Here is a 20858-nt window from a genome sequence, read left to right on the forward strand (position 1 = left end):
CTCTTTCTCCTGGCCTTGACTAACTCTGGGGTGCCCTCCAGGCTCTTCTGCATTCAGAAAGCAGCTGCAAAAATCATTCTCTTTTCATGCTGCCATGATCATTGCACCAGCCCATCTCTTTTCATCTCTCCCCTCCTCCCTTGCATCCAACACCAGCTGCTTGCCACTGCTCCCACAACTTCTTGCGTCCTGTCGCTTCACAGATCATCTGTTATTGAGAAGCCAGCTCTGCCCTCCAACCGTCCCACTTGTTAACTTCACCGTCATGCGCGCCGTGATGTCTGATGAGCTGCATCTCCTGCTCGGAAGGAGCTCCCTACGAACATGCATATACCTACCTCATTATCCCCCTCCACTCTCCCCTGCCATGATGCCTATAACCCCGGGCTCTGCTGCTTGCACCCTGTAACTGTCTCATTCTCTCCCAGTGCTTCCCCATCTGCTGCATTCACCCATTTTCTCTTGTCTGATACTTAGATCTCAACCTCTTTGGATGCAAAGCACTTTGCACACCCGAGTCCTGCTCCACGATTAAGACAAGGTGCTGCTGATCTGGTGCTAGACTCCAGCTGCTGCCATGGAAAGACTTTCCTTCCCTATGGCACTTCTCTGGTGGTTCGGTTATATATAGCTCGCTAACATTTTACGCTCCTTGTGTTTCTTGCCAGTCTCCTGGAGGCTGCAGCACGCAGCGCACGTGTGATGATAATGGTGAAGGAAGTCACTCACTCACCTTAAGCCTGACCTGCTCGTAGATAACTATAGGCCTGTTGCTGAAGGTTATGGCATTGCAGAAGCTGGCCTGACGCTTCACTGCCTTCTGAGTTGTGTCCATGATGATCTGGGACCCCTTGGTGTGGGGGTGGAAAAGCAGCGGGCTGATCGACAGAGCTCCACACTGCGGGATGGGGAGATAGTGCTTCTGCTTGTGGTGGCATCGGTGAGAAGAAGCTGGAAAGGGCCCACCTATAGAGTCTGGCAAAACACAAGAAAAAGAAGGGTGATTCATTACAGCAGAACCACAGGGGGAAATACAAGGCAGCCAAACCCCGATGCCATAAGTCACCGATAAATCTGGACTGCGCCTTAGATGGTACAAGCCTATAACCATGCAGAGGTCTGATGATGCAGAGCGCGGTAGGGAGAAAACACCCCAGCCTCCAAATTGGCAGAGAGTTTCTGGACCCTAGTTTCAGAAAGAGAAGTCACCTTCCCTTTCCTGACCACTTCTTCACCCGGCTGCCACCAAACCGCACGTGTCCCATACCCTCCTCTCACTCCCGCTGCTCCATCAGTCTCACACCACCCCGCGGCCTCTAATAAGGGTGAAGTGACACGTTACACTGAGACTGTGCTAAATCTGTGGGATGACAAGTGTTGAAGCATTGCTAGTGTTGAAGTTCGAACGTGCTGTGAGCAGTAGGCGAGGGGTACTACCGCCTCTTGCTTGCACAGCTCTGGCTTGCCCGGAGACGGCTGGAGAGCTGGGGTGAGGCTGGGAGCCCGGACACCCGGGCTCTATCCCTGCCTGGGCGGGGAGGGCCGGGAGCGGCGCGTCCTAGGACGCTGGAAGACTTGGAAGATTGTTTGATCTCCGTGGAGCAGACTGAAGTTACTTGAACAGGTAGCAGGGCTCAGCGTTAACCCTCACCTGAAGCAGCGTAACTTTGACATTGCATTAGTTAATGAGCCTTAACGTATGGACGCTCACCCTTAGCATGCACTAAGTGCAACATGTAACTTCACCCTAAACTACTGCTCAATATCCTCCCAGCTGCCGTACTACACATACACACACACACATACACACACGTGCGCGTATTAAATATATGGCATTGTGAAGTAGCTTTCTTAACTCATGAACAAATTCATTCATCTGCCGCCTTCCTTCGTAACAGGAAGCACACACATTTGAACACAACTTCAAGAGCAAGTCATCTGCTCCCTTTCCCTCGCGCACACACTCTTGAACTGTGAGTGTGTGTGTGTATGGGGGGGATGATCACAGGAATAAGATATGGATTATCATTTTTTTTTAAATCTCATTAATTGACAGCGCCCAATGGGACACAACCAAAGCAAAGCGAACTCAGGCATTAACTAAGGCACAATGTGTCAAGTTGTCTCATAAGTTATGCACATCTATGTGCCACATGTTTAACTGCAGCGTTCGGATGCACAGGCGGCATCAAATGAGCAAATGAAAACAAAACCCTCTGTGCAGTTTAGACGGCAATTATGGATTCAGGATTCATACCACGGAGTCACAAAAAGACTTCTGCTGTAGCTACCAACATTGTCTAAATTAGAGACAACAGCGAAACAGAACTGGACCCCGCTCTTCCCAGACTTCGGGGGAGCTAGTATCTGTGTCCAGACTTGGTCGCTTCCTCTAATGACCTGAACCAGGCCCTCTGAAACTTTGGAGGAAGACTGGCTTCTAATCAGAAGTCTTCAGGTGGGCTCCACCGCTAGTCAGTGGTTTTATCCTGCTTTTGATTTATTCTTACACCGCAGATCTCTGACAGCTCGACCAGACATCAGTAGGACCGTTCTGTACACGAGGGTTTCTACACCGCTTTAGCGGGGATGAAGTGGGTGACGAAGCATGCACCCAATTCAACACAGTACAAAAAAATTATATGGAAAGCACGTCTCCCCTTTCAAGCCCAGTCCGGCATGTGAGTGCGTGGGAGAAGACTGTTTTTTGGGGGGGTTTTAAGTATAAACTATCAATGGAAAATGAGCGATTATGGGCTGCAGTGGCCTCCAGAAGGAACAGTGGGTGTGGTATCGCAGGTGGGAAGGCATGGAAGGAGAAATCAATGAGCGCCATTCATCTTTTCCATAGAAACATGCGTCTGATTTACGGCAGCTGAACGAGAAGTAACAGGAAATAAGGTACCGGTTTGCAGGGCTGGCTGAAGTGATCCCACCGAATCTCCATCCGAGATACTACTGTATATAATTGCATCCTTTTGCAAGTTCATCCCGCTCCAAGAGTCTCGCTGCCATCAGGGCCCCTGAGAGCGTAAGCACGCGCACAGAACAGCAATTTCTGTCCCCCAAAAGAAGATGAAGGAGGAGTGATACTAACTGCGCTGTGGAAAAGGATCGGGGCTGACAGGGTCAGAGACTATAAATATCTTCGAGAGTGAAATAAAACGACAAGCGGGCATTATGCCCCTCTCTGGAAGATGCAGGACAAGACGCAGCGGGAGAAAGCTGGTGGGGATTAGCTGTTAAGAATAGCTCTTGACGGAAGCAGCAATTTAGCCGTGGAGCAGGCTCCCGAGGGGCAGCGATCGCTTTGTCGCTGCAGCTGTCCGACCGCGGGAGCGAGGCTGTGTGCGATCCCCCGCACGCGGGGGGCCGGGGCGAGACGAGGTGAAGCACGAAGTCCTCTCTGGCCCTGCTGTCTAACCTGGTCCACTAGGATCCTGCCATAAGTGCTATGAACCTTTACAGGCAAACCCCGGGGCACAGAAGGGAGGTGGAAAGACTTTACACTTTCACGGAGATGTCCGAGGTTTATAAAAAGCCACTTTGGCACTGGATTAGCTGGATTCCCAGCACACGAGGGTGATGTCCGAGCACCAGATACAAACAGATGCTTATAGGTATAATGTGCTGGAGACCTTATGCAGAAAGCAGAAGCCAAGATGCAAATACAAAGGGAGCTGTTTCAGCTTCAAACTTCCCTCTAGATTTTGGTCCTGGGGTTTGGGTTTCACTTCAATAAACAAACACCCTCTTCTGCAAAAGCCGCTTGTGGATCTGGGCCTGAATCCTGTAGCACAAACCTGTCTCTGGTAACAGAGGTCTTAATCCACCCACCGTGTCTCTGCGTATTGTAGAAACGCAAGTTTTAACCTGCTCTCGCACACGAGGGCTTTCATCAGATTGAAAACCTTGGCTGCAGTTATTAGAGCTGCTGTAACTCTCCACAGGACATCGTGCCCTTTTAAATTGTGGTAATGGAGTGACCGAAAGCGCTCGCAGCTTTCTAATCAGGCCCTAATAACAATGCCACATATGCCCGGAGCATCTGCTGTAGCAGCATTATGCAGCCATAGGGAACCATGCAATCTGCGGGAATGATATTGGGAGAACGGTGATTTACTGAGGGAATTGGCACTGTTGAAGGCAAAGAGGTATCATAGACCCTTCCATGACAGGCTCCTCTTGTGCCCTGCACGTTTAAAACAGCAGCTCAGCACAGCTGCAAGACAGCAAGCCTTAGAGCAGAAGAGACAGGCCAGGGAGCAGAAGCCGCGCGCAGCAGGTTAATGCAAATGAGGAACGAGATTCCTTTCTCGCTCTCTTAATTAAGAGCCAAGTTCCTGTCTCCTTATCAGCGAAAACTCCTGCTCGCTGAAAATCTGCCTGGGTAAGTGCTGAATAAGAACCTGCAGGGGGAAAAAAAAAAATCCATCATAAAAAGGGCACCCAAGTAATAATGGGACTGCTGCCTTAGAAATGCTTAGAATGCAATCAGGACTCATGGTAGAGGTGATATCTTTTATTAGACCAACTAGATTTTTGCAAAAAACCCCTCAAATGTCTTTAATTGCAAGCTTTCAGGCACAAGCACCCTTCATCAGGCGTCGGAGAAAAGATTGTAACAGTTCTCCTGAACTGGAAGAAATGGAAGTTCACGTTTCATAGGAAGTTTGAAGGTGGTAAAACCTCCTGTTTGGAGAAGTTCATTTCGTATGCAGATTCAGCTCAGAGACAAGTTGGAATAGTTTCTTTACCTCGAGGCTGGTTGTTGCTAAGCAGGATGTATTCAGATTTCCTTCTGGTTACCTAAAAAGGGCTCTCACCCAGTCCTCGTAACTCATAAAAGAGGGGCATTGCCACCGGGGGGACAGATTTCCCTTCCACTCAAGGGCACGACCAGACCCACAGTCCTTCCTGAGCCACGGGCGTCCAAGCTCCTGCAGTTCTCAGCTTAACAACATGCCTCGAAAGCTCGTTACCGACCTTCCCTGTAGCATCTGTGCTCTGCAAAAGCGAACCTGTGAGAAACAAACTGATGGGAAAGGCTGTTATATGGACTGGGGGCTCTGTCCTTTTCTCACTGAAACAGGGCTCGGGCTTGCAGCTGCGAGAGTACAGACAGCATCCTACCTGCAGGGCATAATGAGCAAAGCTCTCCTAGGCATACGATGGAAAGGCAATCAAACACGACCATGATGACAGGTGTGGTACAAAGAACCTGACTCGAACAGAAGAAAGGAAGCTTTGCAGCATATGGCAGTGACTGTCGTGAAAGCAGAAATGGAGAAAAACAAGTCTCTCGGCTGTGGGCATGGATAAGCATGGGTCAACCGACTGGCAGACGAGCTACAGGGAGGAGAATGGGCAGCGGCTGCAAGTGGGGAGCGAGGAAAGACGAGTTCACTGTAAAAGGATCCAAATACAATTGCTGTGTCCTTGTCTGAAGACAGCTTAAGCAGGATATGCAGTCCAGGGGGCTTCACCATAAGCACGCTTAAGGGAACAAGAAAGGGAAAAAAGAGAAAACATATGCAAGCGCAGCGGGGGGCTGAAAAATGACGGAGTCTATCTTAGATTCATGGACTGCAAGGGGCTGGAAGGGACTTCCCAAAATCATTGGGTTCAGCCCCACTGCACTTGCCAGGGTGCGTCTATCCCGGTCCTGGAAGAGCAGGCTTGCTGGGAGAGATGGCTGGGCAGCGAGACAACAGCATGAAAGAAGTTCAGTCCTGGATAATAATACCGGGGGGAGGCAGCCTCCCCTGGCAGCCTGCTCTCAACCAGAGGAAGATACTGCAGGATGCGTGGGGCTCTTGCACTGAGAGCCACCACAATCGGCTCTTGTTCCTGCAGACTTTGCTTCACAGCAAACTCCGAGGCAAGCACAGCTCCTACAGGCAAACAGGAGTGGCGGGGGCTCGCAACCAATTTTCCCCTTTCCGAACTGCCCTGGGACAGAGCGAAAGTGCTGGCAGGGAACGGGTAGCAAAGAGGAGGCTTTTCCTGTCTTGCCAATGCAACTGTATTCGCTTTTCTTGGAAGAACAAGGAGCTGCCCGTTCCAAACTTCAGCACAAGTCTCCTTGTGCCCGATACATCAAGGGAAACACTGAGAACAATCTCCCGTCTCACCCCCCTTAAAAATTTATTACCCTTCTGATACTGCCAGGCTATTGTCACCGGGGACTACTTCTGACCATATAATTACCAGCTGGATAGCAAAAACTGTGCATTTCCACAAAGAAAGCACACACTTGGTACATGTCAAAGAAAACACTCGGAACATGTGAAATGGGTTTGATACTGAAAAGGCAAGGCCCGTGTGGATGGGCTGAGACTAAAACACAGCGAGGTAGTTATCCTGGTTAGCCTAAGTCAAGCAGAAGGCTAGGGAGACTTGCACCTTCTTTACTAACTAAATCAGAGCTATATAGAGTATAAACTTTCGTGAGCCCAGGCTCACTTCGTCAGATGCTGCAAAAGGACGTGCACAGAGCAGTGTACAAAATGGAGAGAGCAATTTGAATATAAAAAGCATGGAGGGAGAAGGGAGGGATGGAGAAGAGAGAACAGAGGCAGGCCGTGCTAGCAGAGGCAAACAAGCAAGCAAAGAGCAAAGGGGTCAGAAAAGCTAATCCAGGTAATGGGATAAGAATCCATCATCTCTGTTTAAACCATACTTAACACCATCCAGTCTGTGGATGAATAATTACTCTGGTCTAAAAACAGCTGCCTGAGCTCAGCGATGAAATGTGCAGGGCGGTTGAAGGGTTTGGCCAGAGGCCTTTGTGTCTTTCTGGACCCGATGCCACATCGGTGCTCCTTCTTTCTCTCATGTAGGGATTGCCCTGTCTCTCCAAGGCAGACAGAAGAGGGGCACCATAGGTAGGTGATGGAAGAGATGACACTGGTAGGGTTGCAGGTCAACGCACCTTGGATGTTGCATGTTATTGGGTCCAATGATGTAGTCTGTACTGGTGAGGGGGCATCTGGATCCACTGCAAAGCCTGGTGCCTTGGTGAAAATGGGCATTAGGTAGCCTGTTGCTTGAGACACACCACTTGAGGTTGGAGGGGCTGTCTCCAAGCCAGGACAAGTTTGTCCTCCATGGCTACCTTGAGACAGAAGAGTTGGAGGTCATGAATGAGGTGCCTAAGGTGTTCAGGCTGGGGGCACTAGGTGACGACCAGAGGGATTCTGCTGTCCTTGTTTTGGGGTTGGTATTGTAGCAGGGCAGAGTGAGGGCTGAGTCTGGCTTTGATTTGAGTGGCTACAAGTTTTAATAAAGTATTGTAATGGTAGGAATCCCTGCTTCAGATCCGTACGTCTACATCCCGTTCGGTGGGATCGGAGCAGGTACAGTAGTAACACCGAGCTTGGATCTAGCGGCGTGCTTAAGATGAAAGCTGATAGCATGCAAGCAGCTGTGGTGCTCAGCTGGTTTCCAATACAATGTGATGGCAATGTGGCCATTACAAACCTTCACCGTGGTATCTAGGAAATGAACCAGCTGCGTGGATTAATTCCAGAGTTAGATTTACGGAGGGGTAAAAATTGTTAAAGCCCTGTGAAATTTCTCTACGGACGCCTTCCCGTGTGCCCATACAATGAAGATGTCACTGATGTACCTTAGATATATTAGGGGGACAATGGGGCAGCTGTGAAGGAAACGGACTTCAAAGTCAGTCACAAATACGTTAAGGGACAATATGTATGCCCATGAAAATGCTATTCGCTTGTCGGTACTGGAACATCAGACACAAATACTCTTAACTTCACAGAAGCTTGGGTTTGAATGTTGGTATTTTAGGGATTTAGCTGTAAGGTGCACCAAATGCAAAATACCAGCTCCAACCCCTTTCCCTATAACTCGTCAGCTCCAGACCACATTGTCTTATTGCATTACAGAGCACCGAGGAGCCCTCGTCATGGACAAGGACACTGTAGAAACACAGAAAAAAGAGAGACCCTGTCCCAAAGAGCGCAGAAGCTAAAAATGGGGGACAGCAGAGATACAGAAGTAGAGCGACCCCACGAGACAATCCTGGACAGCATGCTACATTAGGTGGTCTCAGCTCACCAGGAGCCGAGCTGGCATGTCTTTTCCCAGTCCTGATGGCAAAGGAGAGTTTTAAGGAGGGATCAGAAGGAGGGCAACGCAGCAGCTCTACCAGCACTGATAAGGGGCCAAGGAGGCCACATCCTTTCCTGGGCTGGGGTTAAGGGTATGCAAGGTAAACTCCTGTCGTGTTGCCAACCTGCTGAACGGCAGCTGGATGAGACATTTCAGCTCCAAGCTCTTGCTTGCTGCGAGCTCTTTGAGGTCTCCTGCATGGTTGTGTAGTGCCTACCCCAATGAGACCCTGATCTCGACCGGAGCTAGGATACCACAGTCGGCCGGACCACGTGTATTGACTACAAGCTAGAGTAGTAGATGTTGCATGTTCAGCCATGTTATGTCCAGGGCCACGAATTGTGGTGTGGTGTTAATCAGTAGGCAGTGTCTGGTGATGAAACAGTCGCACAGATACCCTCTATCATTGTAACAGTCGCATCTAAGTGAAAGCTATACGCTACCAAACAGCATCTATGATGCAGGGCTCAGCAAGACAGAGGCACCCGAGCTGCTATGCTCCACCTTGTGCTTGTCTTCTCCAAGCACAATGGCAGTGCCTCTTCCCTGCCTGAAAACCACAGTGGGGCACTCAGAGATGGTCTAGAAGCAGTTTAGACACAGCAGCCCACGTGGACCTCCATGCTCCTGTGGCCCATACTGCTTCTGGTAGCAGGAAATGCTCAGGTTTCTCTATGCTGTGCTGCACGGGAGGTACAGACAAGCCTCTAGAGTGAGAGAAGCATGGCAGTCCACACACAGAGACATAAAAGCTGGACCCAGGGCACATCCAGACAGAAAAAGAAAGCAGAGCTGAAGTTAGCCCTGTAGCTGCGATGGCTTCACTTCCAATTAAATACCTACAGGATTTGGTTCTACTTCACTTTCAGAGGCGTAAAAGAGGAGTTGCCTTCAGCAAATTCCCAATGATGCACGAGTGCAGAGGTGGCGTCAGATCTGGACCTACAGCATGAGACAAGGGCGACAATGCGCTCCTAGGATCGGGCAGAAGATTTTGGGCACGTCTACACATCACCATATTGATGTGCTGGGGCACATGGTCTACACGTGACCAACAGCTACTTCGCCATGTTGGCGCGCTCCTCCGTTTTAGCATGCCGCTGTGAAATAGCGGTGAAAACTAACTGTGTGCCATGCACACAGTGCAGTACAGGCAGTTAGCTACTTCCAAAAGGAAATACCAAAGCGCGGCGCAGTAATAACATCACCGGTGGGTGACATGTAGACGTGCCCTACGAGTACCAAGGAACTATCTACATTAAAAATGCAGCACGGGGATGCTTCATGTTATTACAAAAGCATTTTGCATGTCAAAAATTATGAAGGGAGTCATGGAAACCAAGTGCTAAGGAGAAAAAGCTCTTTCATGCCACGTGACAGCAATGGCCTATAAGTTTGGTATAAATAACAGGAAATACTAATGTATATGAAATATTATCAACCTATGCAATTCATTCCCGTAGCAGATTGAAAGGCAATAGCTATAGCTTAGGTTATTTTACAAAGTCTAAATTACCTTGCAGTGGATAACATCTCTTCTTACACACGAAAAGATAAAGGATCATCATATCTCAGGCTTCAGGGTATAAACAGATCAATAGAGGGATAGGAAAGATTTTTTTCTCCCCCTTTCCCACTGACAGGACTGAAATATTAGTTAAGTGCATTATGTGAGTTATTCTGCCTTATTCTGAAGCATGAGGTTAGACCCCTCAGCTGACAGACCACTAGTCTCATTCAGTGCGAGAGCACCGTGCCTCCCCAATGAAAGGGCAAACATTGAAGTAGATCATAGCATTGCAAAGAACTGGCATACAGCTCCCACCCTTCACCCCGGAGGGAGCTGCACTCGGCACAGACCCAGGCTAACAGAGTTCATCATGCACCAGGCTTCAGAAACCGGCTGCATAAAAGCAGACCCCCACTGCAAATAGTTTACGGCCACGCCGTACTTCTGCGGTCCACAAATCAATGTAGAAGATGTTTTCTTCAAGGGGGCCTCAGAGAGGCTGTGCTTTAAAAAAGACATTCCCCCTGCTAAATATAAATCAGCAGGAGAGGGGTTTGGGGTTTTTTTTTTCTTCCAAAAGATTAACCACTGTCATTTTGGGATCTAGTTCTGGAATATTTGTCAAAGTGCCAGCAACCTCTTCCAGTTCAAATGCAATTTAATAGAAAGTCTATCCTGGACACATTTTCCATGTCTCGTGCAGTACCTTGGAAGCCATGATAGTAAAATCTCCTGAAAACAGAAGAAAATATGGATCTGTCAGGAACAAGCCCTGCCTGCTGCTTAGAAAGATAAACACAGGGACGTGGTAAAGTCTTGAGAAGTAATCCGCAGAACAAAATTCAGACAGGTCGCATGTGAAGAAGCATTTGTGGGAGCCTCAGCTGGCATAAACTTCCAAGCCATGGGGTGGGGAGAAGATACAAGTCACAGAACAGAGACTTGCCTTCTGGTGAGATTTGGATCTCATGTCCATCTCCCTTCGTTTCAATCCATCACGCTGCATCGTCCGAATCAACCCTCTACGCGCAACTCAGAAACAGGTCTGCTGCCCAGAAAGGTTTGGTTTTGTGGTATAGTTGTGCAAACGCAATACTCCACAATGAAAATAAAAGCCCCAGGCCACAAATACTCCACCTGCGAACCACCCCCTCTCCTCCAGCCTTCTTTCTGCACCGTGAGAGTATGGCAAGCATCCCACTGGCCCCTGCCACGGGACGAGTATAAATAATACCTCCGCAATTTCACAGGGATCAAATCTGCAGCTGATTGACTCCCTACCACGAGTGTGCTCCAGACACACAACTTCCTTGTTTTTAAAAGATGACGTTTGCAACTTGAACGCGGAGCCCGTGACTGCGTGGCGATGGACGGAGAAACGCCTGTCCAGCTTCAGAGAGAGCCTGAAACCAACTGAAAGATATAAGCTGTCCCATTCACATCAGAGTCCTGTACATTTTTTTCCGAGCAGAAACTGCCTTTTTTCCAAAACCATTAGTGTTTAGCAATGGCTCCAAGGCATCTCTTAAAGACTATAACTCGGCTGGGCCCTGCTATGCTACTTGATATAGAAAATAATAGTAAAACACCAGTCCTTGCCTCAAAGAGCTTAGACAAATTCAGTATTTTAACTATACTGTTGGCCAGCTGGCAGCGCAATAAACCTTTTTTCCCCTGCCCACCCTGCCCAGCCCATATCCACCTGCAGTTACCTTTTCCTTTTCAGTGTTTTTGAACAGCTCAATTTACGAAAAAAACACGGTCATAAGATTTTGTTTTCTCCCCATTTGAACTCAAATAGATTTCACACCAATTTTGGAGCGGGTGTCAGAAACCTCATGGGGTTTCAGTGACGCGCACATTGGTTTCCTGTACTTGTTGCAAATTTGGATGCTCTCTTTGCTGACAGCCTTCAAGCCTACACAGAGCAAGACACCTTCAGCTCTGTTCTCACACTTTCACCCAGCTGGACACTAGGGGTTTTTTGCTTAGCATTCAGGGCCTCAAGACACACACCATTATCGAACAATGCCCTTTTCTAAAGAATCTCACCCACCACTTCTTTTTTATGTCTGAAGTTTTCCTGCTCTTCCCACTGACAAGTCAGCCATCTAGAATTGGTCTGGAGATGCTGTAGAAGTGGGGACAATTTGGGCTTGTTCATTTTATTTCCAAGTGTGGCACTTGAGTCATATTTACTTCAAGCTCCTCCTCCTGAAGCTCCTCACTTCTGCTATTTACAGAGTCTCTCGAGGACATGCCTGCTACCAGCAGCTCCTGACCACGTCAGTATTTACAGCTTAACAAGTGCTTTAATCAGGGCACGATTATTTTCCCAAATCCAGGCAATGCTTAGCACTAAGGTTTCTACTGCATGACTTTCATGGCTTTATCGCCTGTTTTTTCCTCGGCTGGTTCCTGCCTGGAAACATTCGTGAAACACTTTGGATGCAGAAACAAGGCCCAGGCTCCCTTTCCAGTTGTGCTCTAGCCAATGCAGTGGAAGTGGGTATCACAGCCGCTCGTCCAGCACAAGGGCAGTCCTGAGTCCGCAGGAGCATCCAGCGGCTGAGAGCTTAGATGCCTTGGCAGTATCAAACATTTCAGAGCTGGCATGTCTAAGTCAATTTTTTAAAAATTAATTGCACTTCTCCTAAAATGCCATTTTAGGAACATCCCCTACCACTCCTCCAAGCAGCACTGGAGGGGATCACTTCGCTGTGACAATTGAATGGTGATTTTGTTAAGATAGACAAACATTTCCATGGACGGACCTCTGCAAAGATTTTCTTGCTCTTCATCCGATTGCTGCCTCCTTTCTAATGTTTGGTGGAAGGTACTTCTTACCCATATATAACCTGCGTGACATCCGTGACCTCACTTGGCCTCATTCGTGTCTGTTCAGTATCAAGTCTATCGTTTGGAGCGGTGCAGACTTGCACGTTGCCGACTGCGTTGTCTCTACCAGATCAACAACGTTTCCAACCTCAAGCGTGCAAGAGAAGCAGCTTTAGTATGAGGGGTGCTAAAGCAATCCCAAATACAAATCGGTTCAATGCAGGTGGATTTTCCCCTGGCATTTTGTTGAACTAACTCCTCAACTGTTCTCCCAGGGGGGAAGAAGTTTCAACAGGCCTTTTTTAAAAATATCCTGGACCATAATTTGTTTGGCTTTACACTGGAAACTAAGTCAGTTGGTGTGAGGACACAGCTTTAACTCTCTAGTCAAGTTTTACTTGCATTTCTCAGGACCGAAGAGATGTACAAGATCCTAAACTGAATCCCAGTCCCTCCCTTTGACGCATCCAATCCCTACCCCGCCTTTGCCCCTCTCCCCTTTCTACACAGGGTTTCCCCAAGTTCATCCCAGAGGGACCTGACCAACCATGCCATGACCTTTCCCAACGTAGGACAAGCATGTTTTAGTCTCCCCCATCCTAAAAAAATATCATGCCAGTGGAGCACCTCTTCCCCTGCACTGGCCAGCTTTCCTCTCCACCTACTCTTCCATTTACCCGTCACCTTCCCACACTCAGCTCATTGACAACTCTTCAGGCCATTGCTATCTGGAGGTCCTCTCCTGTCCCCATGTCCACTGCCTCCTTGAGTTTCTCTTATGGTCACTTCCTGACCAACTCCTAAGGACTCCCATCCTCCCTTCAACCACAGGTAGGAGATCTGCAGGGTTCAGCTTTGAGTCTCCTGCTAAAACGTTCATCCGGGCTCTCACAATTCAAGTTGCACCACTTCCTTGTCTCTGGCCTTGGAGAATCTTGTCCTGCTCCGATGCATCCCTAGGGATGTGGCAAAGACCATCTTCCCAGCCCACCCAGCAGTCCTTCCTTTTCCACCCCCTCCTTTGCTCCTGTGACAACCAGCATAAGGGTCAGCTGCTTGTCTTTGCTGTTAAGGCCTTTCACAGACGATCACCACGACTGCAAAATGACTGCATTGTTCTTCCCATCCATCCTTAAAACGCTCCTTTGCCATCATGCCTATGCAAGTACCGAGCCACGATAGACTGCTGGGGTCCCCGGCTGACCAGCACTGTCCCTTTGGCTGCGTGTACTTCCACCTCTCTCTGCTGCTTTTTTATTGGGCACAAAGATTAGCAGTTCTTTGAAGCACAAACCGTCCTTTTTATTGTGTCTGGACAGTGCCTAGCACAGCGAGTACTGTACACACCTGGGAAACCTTTGCATGATGGTGATATAAATATTATTGGTGGCAGCTGTTAGTGAATCCCCTTCAGAACAAAGTACAGGTATAGTACAGGACCTGGCCACAAGGTTGCCCAAGATGAGTGATCCTGAAAGCACTTTTAATGCTGTTTATGCCACTTGCAAAACCTGGATATGAGAAGACCGGAACAGCTCGGCCCACCCCTGTAATCTAACTCCTGAATATTCATGTGATCTGTGTCAGAGCGAGAGAAAAAAATCTGGGGATAAATCTGCCAATTAAACACCACAATACAAGCTTTCCAGTCCAGCAACCACCTGTCCACTCATTCAACCTTTTCTGGAAACCCCTGCCTAAGAGGAACCATCTCCAGGAGTAATGAAGAGTGCTGACATGTGCAGCTGATCTTATTTTAATCTTCTTTTTCAAACTACTGATTAGGTCCCCCCCAGCCTAAACCAGGATAATAGGCAAATATGCTTCCTTCAGCCACGAACCTAACTTAGCAATGGAATTTAATTCCATTCCCATCACTAATGCATTAATCAGCTAAGATGCAAAACCTTCTTTTGTCTGTCCTCAGTATTTGGGCGAAATTCAGGGGGTGGCTCCGAACTGCTGTCATTTCCACTTCCTTTGATGTAAGTTACGCCAATTTAGACAAGCCATTGCTACTAATTAACCTCCCCCTCCAGATCACTTTTAAACAGGACCCGCTAAGGTACAGCATAAACCCACATTGCCTAAAGAGGCGATACTGCTTTATGTTTAGACCACACACCGAACGACCGTTGCACTCGGGGAATAAACAGCTCTTGCAGCCAGTGGATTTGGGGAACATAATAGCGGTGGCGGTTTTTTCTTCATTACTGCCGAGCACAAAACCGAAAGGGCACGAGCAAGATGGGCCACCACGCTACAGCCTCCCCACGTGCTCATTGCAAAGACTGAAGTGTGAATCGGATTGCAGCCCGCTTCATTACCAACTCCCACACCAGCCCGGTACAGATATTATTTAATGTTTTCCTATAAATAGCTGCTGGAATAGTCCACACAGGAACTTGTTCTCTCCAGCATCTGCTGCACCAGGGCACAGAGCAAGTGGTCAAGGGCATCGTACCCTCATTGCCTGAAAACAAAGAGCGAGGACCGAGTGGGAATGACAGGTTTCTATCACAAGGATGCTGCCAGCTAACTACAGTCAAAGCACGGGTACTTTATGGGCGAAAAAAGAAAAGTTTACAAGTGAAAGGAATTCTGTCTCCATTTCAGTGGCTCTTTTTTAACGGAAAGCAGCCCAGCACCACACACACACACCATTTCTGACCCCACACATATATGCACTCCCAGCTCCTTACACTATTGTGATGGCTTATGAAAGTACCAGTAGGCTTACTACAAGTTCAACGGGAGAAAAAAAAAACCCAATTAAAACAAGACTTGCAATAAGCATCCCACACCGTCCCCTAGTAAGCCTCAGTTCAATGATTTCTCATCATCACCTGTAGTACAAAGCCTATTTCTCAAGCCCTGCGCTCAAAAACAAAGCACTTTCATTCAAGGAGGAAGCCGCCCCCGGAACAAACTATTTTGGGGAAGACGCCTCTTATCTAGCTAGGATACTATTAGTTTTAGTCATCGTTCCCGTACGCAAGCCCCAGCACCTGGAGACAGAGTTCTGCAAGTGCCCACACAAGTCGCCCGGGTTTATCTGTAGGATAGCTGCTTTCACGACTCAGGCACGAGGGTTTATTAACCTTGCTGCCAAAGATGCAATTCTGCAAACTTGGACTCACAACTGTTCCTTACTGGGGTGCACACAGGACCTCTGCTTCAGCTGCATTACTCCAAATCAGAGAGAAGCAGGGCCGTAGGGCACTTCAGCAGGTCACGCAACCCAGCCTCCTGGCCGAGGCAGGACCACCCCTTCCTTGCAGATGATGACTGATGAAGAAAAGGACAGGGATATGAGAAAGGCTGGATTTCTGATCAGCTAAAGAGGGACAGGGGGAAGGAACGAGGCAGCCTTGCTGCTGGAAACACCCCCGAATGGGAGTAAAAACTGCTATTTGAAACTCGTGCAAACTAACTTAACATAGTGGGGCATCGATGGGGGCAGAAAGAAGATGAAATGCAGCGTTGCAATGTTCGGAGCACTGTTCCACACACAGCCACAACTGTGGCATGAAGGCTTTGAAGGATGCGCGGCTTGTCTTAAACCTTCTGGATGAGCAATACTGGAGGAAACACCCCAGGAGAGGAAACAAGCCCTCCAGTGTCGTCCTTCACAAATTCCCCTATTTGTAACCTGACAGACTGCGCAAAGCCCTGCCGCTCCCACTCAGGCAAACATCTCACCGTAGCGCTGGGGAGCTTTGCCTGACTACGATGGGAATAAAGATTACGGGACTGGGTCTGACGTGCTTGTCTCTACAAGAGAGCCACTCGTTCAGCGCCCTGCACCCACGGGACTCCAAACGAGGCCAAACATTTACTGCACCCACCAAGACACGGTGGTGAATCAGAAAACCCACTCGCGGGGACCCCCATGCCCATGTGTTATTTCACCCAGCAGCGGAGCTCCAGGCAGCATCAGAGCTTTGATCTCTGAGTAGGCTGGGCTCAGAAAAAATGTTCGACATAAGACTTGGGCTGCACGGACCGCTCTGACTCTCTGCTCGTCCAGATGACGGACTAAGCAATCATTTGCTTTCAGTCATGTTGAGACGTCTTATTCATAGCTCAACCAGCAGCTGGTGGTCTGGAGGGCCACGTCATGAGTATCCACCCGAAACTCCTTGTGTTTCACACTGAGGCCAAACGCAAAATGCATGAACCAGACCTCAGTTTCCTCCCAACCACAGGATTCAGACGTGCAGGACTCTGAAGCAGGAGAGCAGTGGGCGTTGTGATGCACATATAAATAACACATAAAAGGACTCCAATAATGTAAAGAACACAGACAATGAGGGTGTGAAGGGAGCTCAGGAGGTCACATCTAGTGCAACCCCCTGCTCAGAGCACGGCCAGCCCTGACTACATCACCCCAGCCCAAGCTTTGTCTACCTGGGTCTTCAAAACCTCTCTGGGAAGCCTGCTCCAGTGCTTTACTATCCTCCTTGTGATAAAGTATTTCCTCCTATCTACCTGAAACTTCCCTTGCTACAACTTGAGACCATTACTCCTTACTCCCTTTGAGTGATTCCTCATATACACCCTCCTTTAGCACCAGAGCTGCAACCGTTTCGCTCTGCAATGGGAAATCAGAAAACAGGGCCTGGAGCTCTCCTCTGTCGCATGCTGCAGCAGATCTGGGAGCCCAAGAGGCTTCACAATGCCGTGCAAACAGAGCTCCGTTTGGCTGCTGTACAAACGCCTGGGGTAGGTACTTATTAAGCCAAGCTGCATGCATTGCTTGGGTCAGTGGATTGCATACTCCCAGCTGTAAGCGGGTCCACATGGACTCTCACATACCATATCCTTCCAGCAGCTGAAACACATTTGGGGAATGTCTGAGGAGGGGGAAGCTGCTTTACCTTTCATCTTTCTCGTCTGTGGCCACAGAGAGCCAGGGGGGTAACCTAAACAGTTTTGGCCTTTTTGAGTTAAAAGCCGAGGCACATCTCACAGTGGGCCGACAGCCTCGGACATACGTGACTGGGGAAGAGCCTGATTCAGATGGAGCAGGAACTTAGACTCTGGGCTCACAATGGCATCACGATTCTCTACTGCACCAGGAAAACTTTCTTAGTCCACTTCATCAGGTATATCTGCCTGGTTGATTTTCCTTTGATCAAAATGGCGCAGACCATGAAGAGCAAGATGATTCTGCACTCGCCAGCCACCCAGCATCGAGGCCGTGGGTATGTGCTCCACATCGGTACGGCTACCCTGCCTGGCTTGAGCACACAAGAGACACGTGCAACAAGAACGGAATAAGCACATGAAGAGATGGTGAAGAGACTTTATGTAGGCGTGTTGGATCACGTGTCCGTGCTGAGCAGATGAGCTAGGGCCCTGGGCTGGATAGACAATAAATACAGATTATCCAGGAACCAGAGCTATCTCAGCCACAGATGAGCTCTCACAGTCAGTCGGACTGGGTCTCGTCTGATTTTGCAAAGGACTTGGGAGAGCCAAGAGGTTGGAGGGTCAATGTGCAACCGTTCTCCTTCCACTCCCTCCTCCTCCCCTACTCCCAGCCCTGCCCAAGCTCTGGGCTCAGGAAGGTATTGAACAGGATCCTTCCCTGGAACAGAAACATGACGTCTCTCTGCACTCTGAAAAGGTCTGCTTAGATAATCACACTGAAAAGCTGCCTTAAAGAACAGAATCTGATGTCTGGCTTGAATTTGAAGAGAAATGTCCAATTAAATGTTGCATCGGGCTGTTCTGCAGGCCAGGAAAGCATGCACGGCAGGAAGCGAGAGCTCAGGCCAGAGAAACCGGTCCCAAAATGTGACTGGTTCCTGGAACAGAAGGAAGGCTTCACCCTACCTCATTTGATGTAAAAACTGATGGACGTGCTCTCCATCATCATCTATACCAATCACCCTGAGACATGCTACAGGAAGGACTTGCAAGGAATGTGGTGAAGACACGAAGTGAAACTGGGGGGAATACACTGTTGTCATGATGTCCACAAATGGTTGGGTTTATTGTGTTACAGGACCTTTCAATCCTGAAGTCAGCTGGGCGCGTCCAGAAGGGCAATGTTACCCATTCTGGTACTTCACGGGCTGGTTCAGGTCTCAACACGCCCATCCCAGAGATTGTCTAGCCCTGAGGTGGGCTGGGATGACCAGGACATTGGAGGGTGGTATCTTTGCTTGCGGAGGTCTCTTTATTGGTACTCTGATGGACTCCTGGGCAAAGAGGTCTGGGGGGTAGGTCTTTTCATGCAGGATGTACAAGCAGAGGGAGCAGATGTCTGCTTGCCGCCCTGTGGTCTGTGAAATGTGGGCAATGTGTCGTCGTGGTCTCCCTCTAGATCTGCGTCGGTAGGTGCTGCAGATAATGCTTATGGCAAATGCTGGGTCAGTCCTCTATGTCAAATGCTGGAGGGCTAAGAGGGCATCTGCACCTCTTCTTGTGACAGGCAGAAGCTGCTGGGGCAACTTTCCGTGGCACCGTAAACACCAGGCCCGTGGCCTGGAGCTTCAGTGCTAAGCCACTGGTGAAGCACGGTGCATGGGTGCCGAAGCGTCAGTGGGAAGCAGAGCAGGGACCATATCTCCTCCTACAGCTCTCCATGGACACACCGCTTCTGGGATTCCTCCGGCGCCTTCCCTCATCCCGTGAGCATAAGTTCCTTATGCTTCTCCTCGGTGGAGCTGACACACAGTACAGCCCACCCTTGTGCTCTCTGCACGCTGAGGGAGGACGTGGCCTCCAGCCATGAAGCTCACAGAACTAATGAGCACTGTCTACCTAAGAAACTATCTGCAAACAACGTGAACGGCTTAGGGCAAGGGTTTTCTAACTGGCTGAACACAGACAAGAAGAAGCTCCATCACAAGCCATGCGGGGCTCGAGAGGAAACTTTGGTCAGCTTGCTCTGATCATCGTGCCCTCAGTGGAAAACAAGGGGAAGCTCAGGGTATGTGCTCCACATCAGTACGGCTACCCCCCTTGTTCGAGCACACGAGACATGTGCAACAATAGTGGAAAGTGCATGTGGACCATCCAGCAAAGGAGAACCAAGCCTCTTTTCAGCTCTGCTGCACAAACCCACGGGCCAAACTCAGGGCAGGACTTGGCTCACACTGGGCTGCACTGGTAGGAGCGGTGCCAGCAGACGGAGGGCAGTGATCCTTCCCCTCTGTTCAGCACTGGGGAGGCCACATCTAGAGTCCTGTGTCCAGCTGTGGGCCCCCACTACAGAAAGGATGTGGACAAATCAGAGAGAGTTCAGCGGAGGGTTGGCATCTCTGACACTGGATCAACCTTATTCTCAAAGTTGCCAACGCCTTTCCACGAGGAGTTGGGAGCAATTCCATAGAAACATGGCAGACGCCTTGGAGAAAATACTAGCCACAGCATGGGTTTCTCCCTTAGTCGACTGGAGAACAGAAACAGGCTGCTAAACCAACAAAAGACTTCCTTCCCTTTTTGCTGGGTTTCACCAGGTATTGTAGCAAACAAAGCCAGCCACGCCACAGGGAAGTAAACACTGCCCCGAAGACAGTATCTGTACTGTTCCTTTCTGGGGTTGGGACATCAGACAGGAGCCGGGAGGTACTTTACAGTCACCAGAAAACGAAAGCGAACAAGTTAACTTTCTTGTTTCCAAGCTGAGTGAAATGAAAGGGAACAACTTCGGTGAATCAACCGAAAGGGAAGGACCGTTTCAAGACGTTGCCCATTTTAATCACTGGAAGCCTCGTTGCTAGGAGTGGCAAGGAGTGGTTCGGGGGGGGGGGGTGTTCAACATGAAAAGGATCCAAAATGCCAACTTCCACCGAGTATCTTCCAAGGAATGGAGCAGTAGTCTCATGCATGCTTCTGAAGGAGGGATTTGGCTGTTTTTTGATTGACTTTAAAAACCAATTGTCATAAGATCTCCTGTTATGCATGGAAGATGGCTATATTGCTCTTATTTCCTTCCACAATAGAGACCTCACACAACAGTCACCAGAATAACCTCTCACACATATATGTAAGCCAACGATGTGAAAACAGGCTAGCGTACAGTTAGCCATCTAACTCCATATTTAGGCATCTAAATCATGGTTTGATCTTCAGGGATGCCGTTCCCTGCAGACCTCACTGGTTTTTTCTGTGTGCAGACACAAAAGTCGTTTTTTTTCTCGGTTGCTTCAACATCTTATGGATGAGACACATGCCCCGATCTCCCTTCCAGAGACTTTTGTCTCTTCTTATTGCTTTCCCCACCCCCACCCCTCACCTTTAATCTAAGGCATTTTGTAAAATGGAGTTTTTCAAAGAAGGCTTTGAAAATGCCATTTGCAAACAATCTTTGTGTCTTCAGTCAGTCTACAGATCTTCAAATGAAAAAGAAAAGAAAAAA

General features: G+C 48.9%; 1 protein-coding gene across 2 annotated transcripts in view; it reads right to left on the minus strand.

The window, feature by feature from the left end:
• NEURL1 (neuralized E3 ubiquitin protein ligase 1) overlaps positions 1 to 20858 on the minus strand; it is a 205823-nt gene that overhangs the window by 72263 nt on the left and 112702 nt on the right. For both annotated transcript variants that reach the window (XM_019556031.1, XM_019556032.1), the window contains exon 2: positions 734 to 975. In XM_019556031.1, coding sequence (XP_019411576.1) covers positions 734 to 975 — 242 coding nt within the window. The remainder of the gene's footprint in view (positions 1 to 733; positions 976 to 20858) is intronic.

This window comes from Crocodylus porosus, unplaced genomic scaffold (genome assembly GCF_001723895.1).
Source record: "Crocodylus porosus isolate Cpor-Errol unplaced genomic scaffold, CroPor_comp1, whole genome shotgun sequence".
In the NCBI taxonomy this organism is placed as follows: Eukaryota; Metazoa; Chordata; order Crocodylia; family Crocodylidae; genus Crocodylus; species Crocodylus porosus.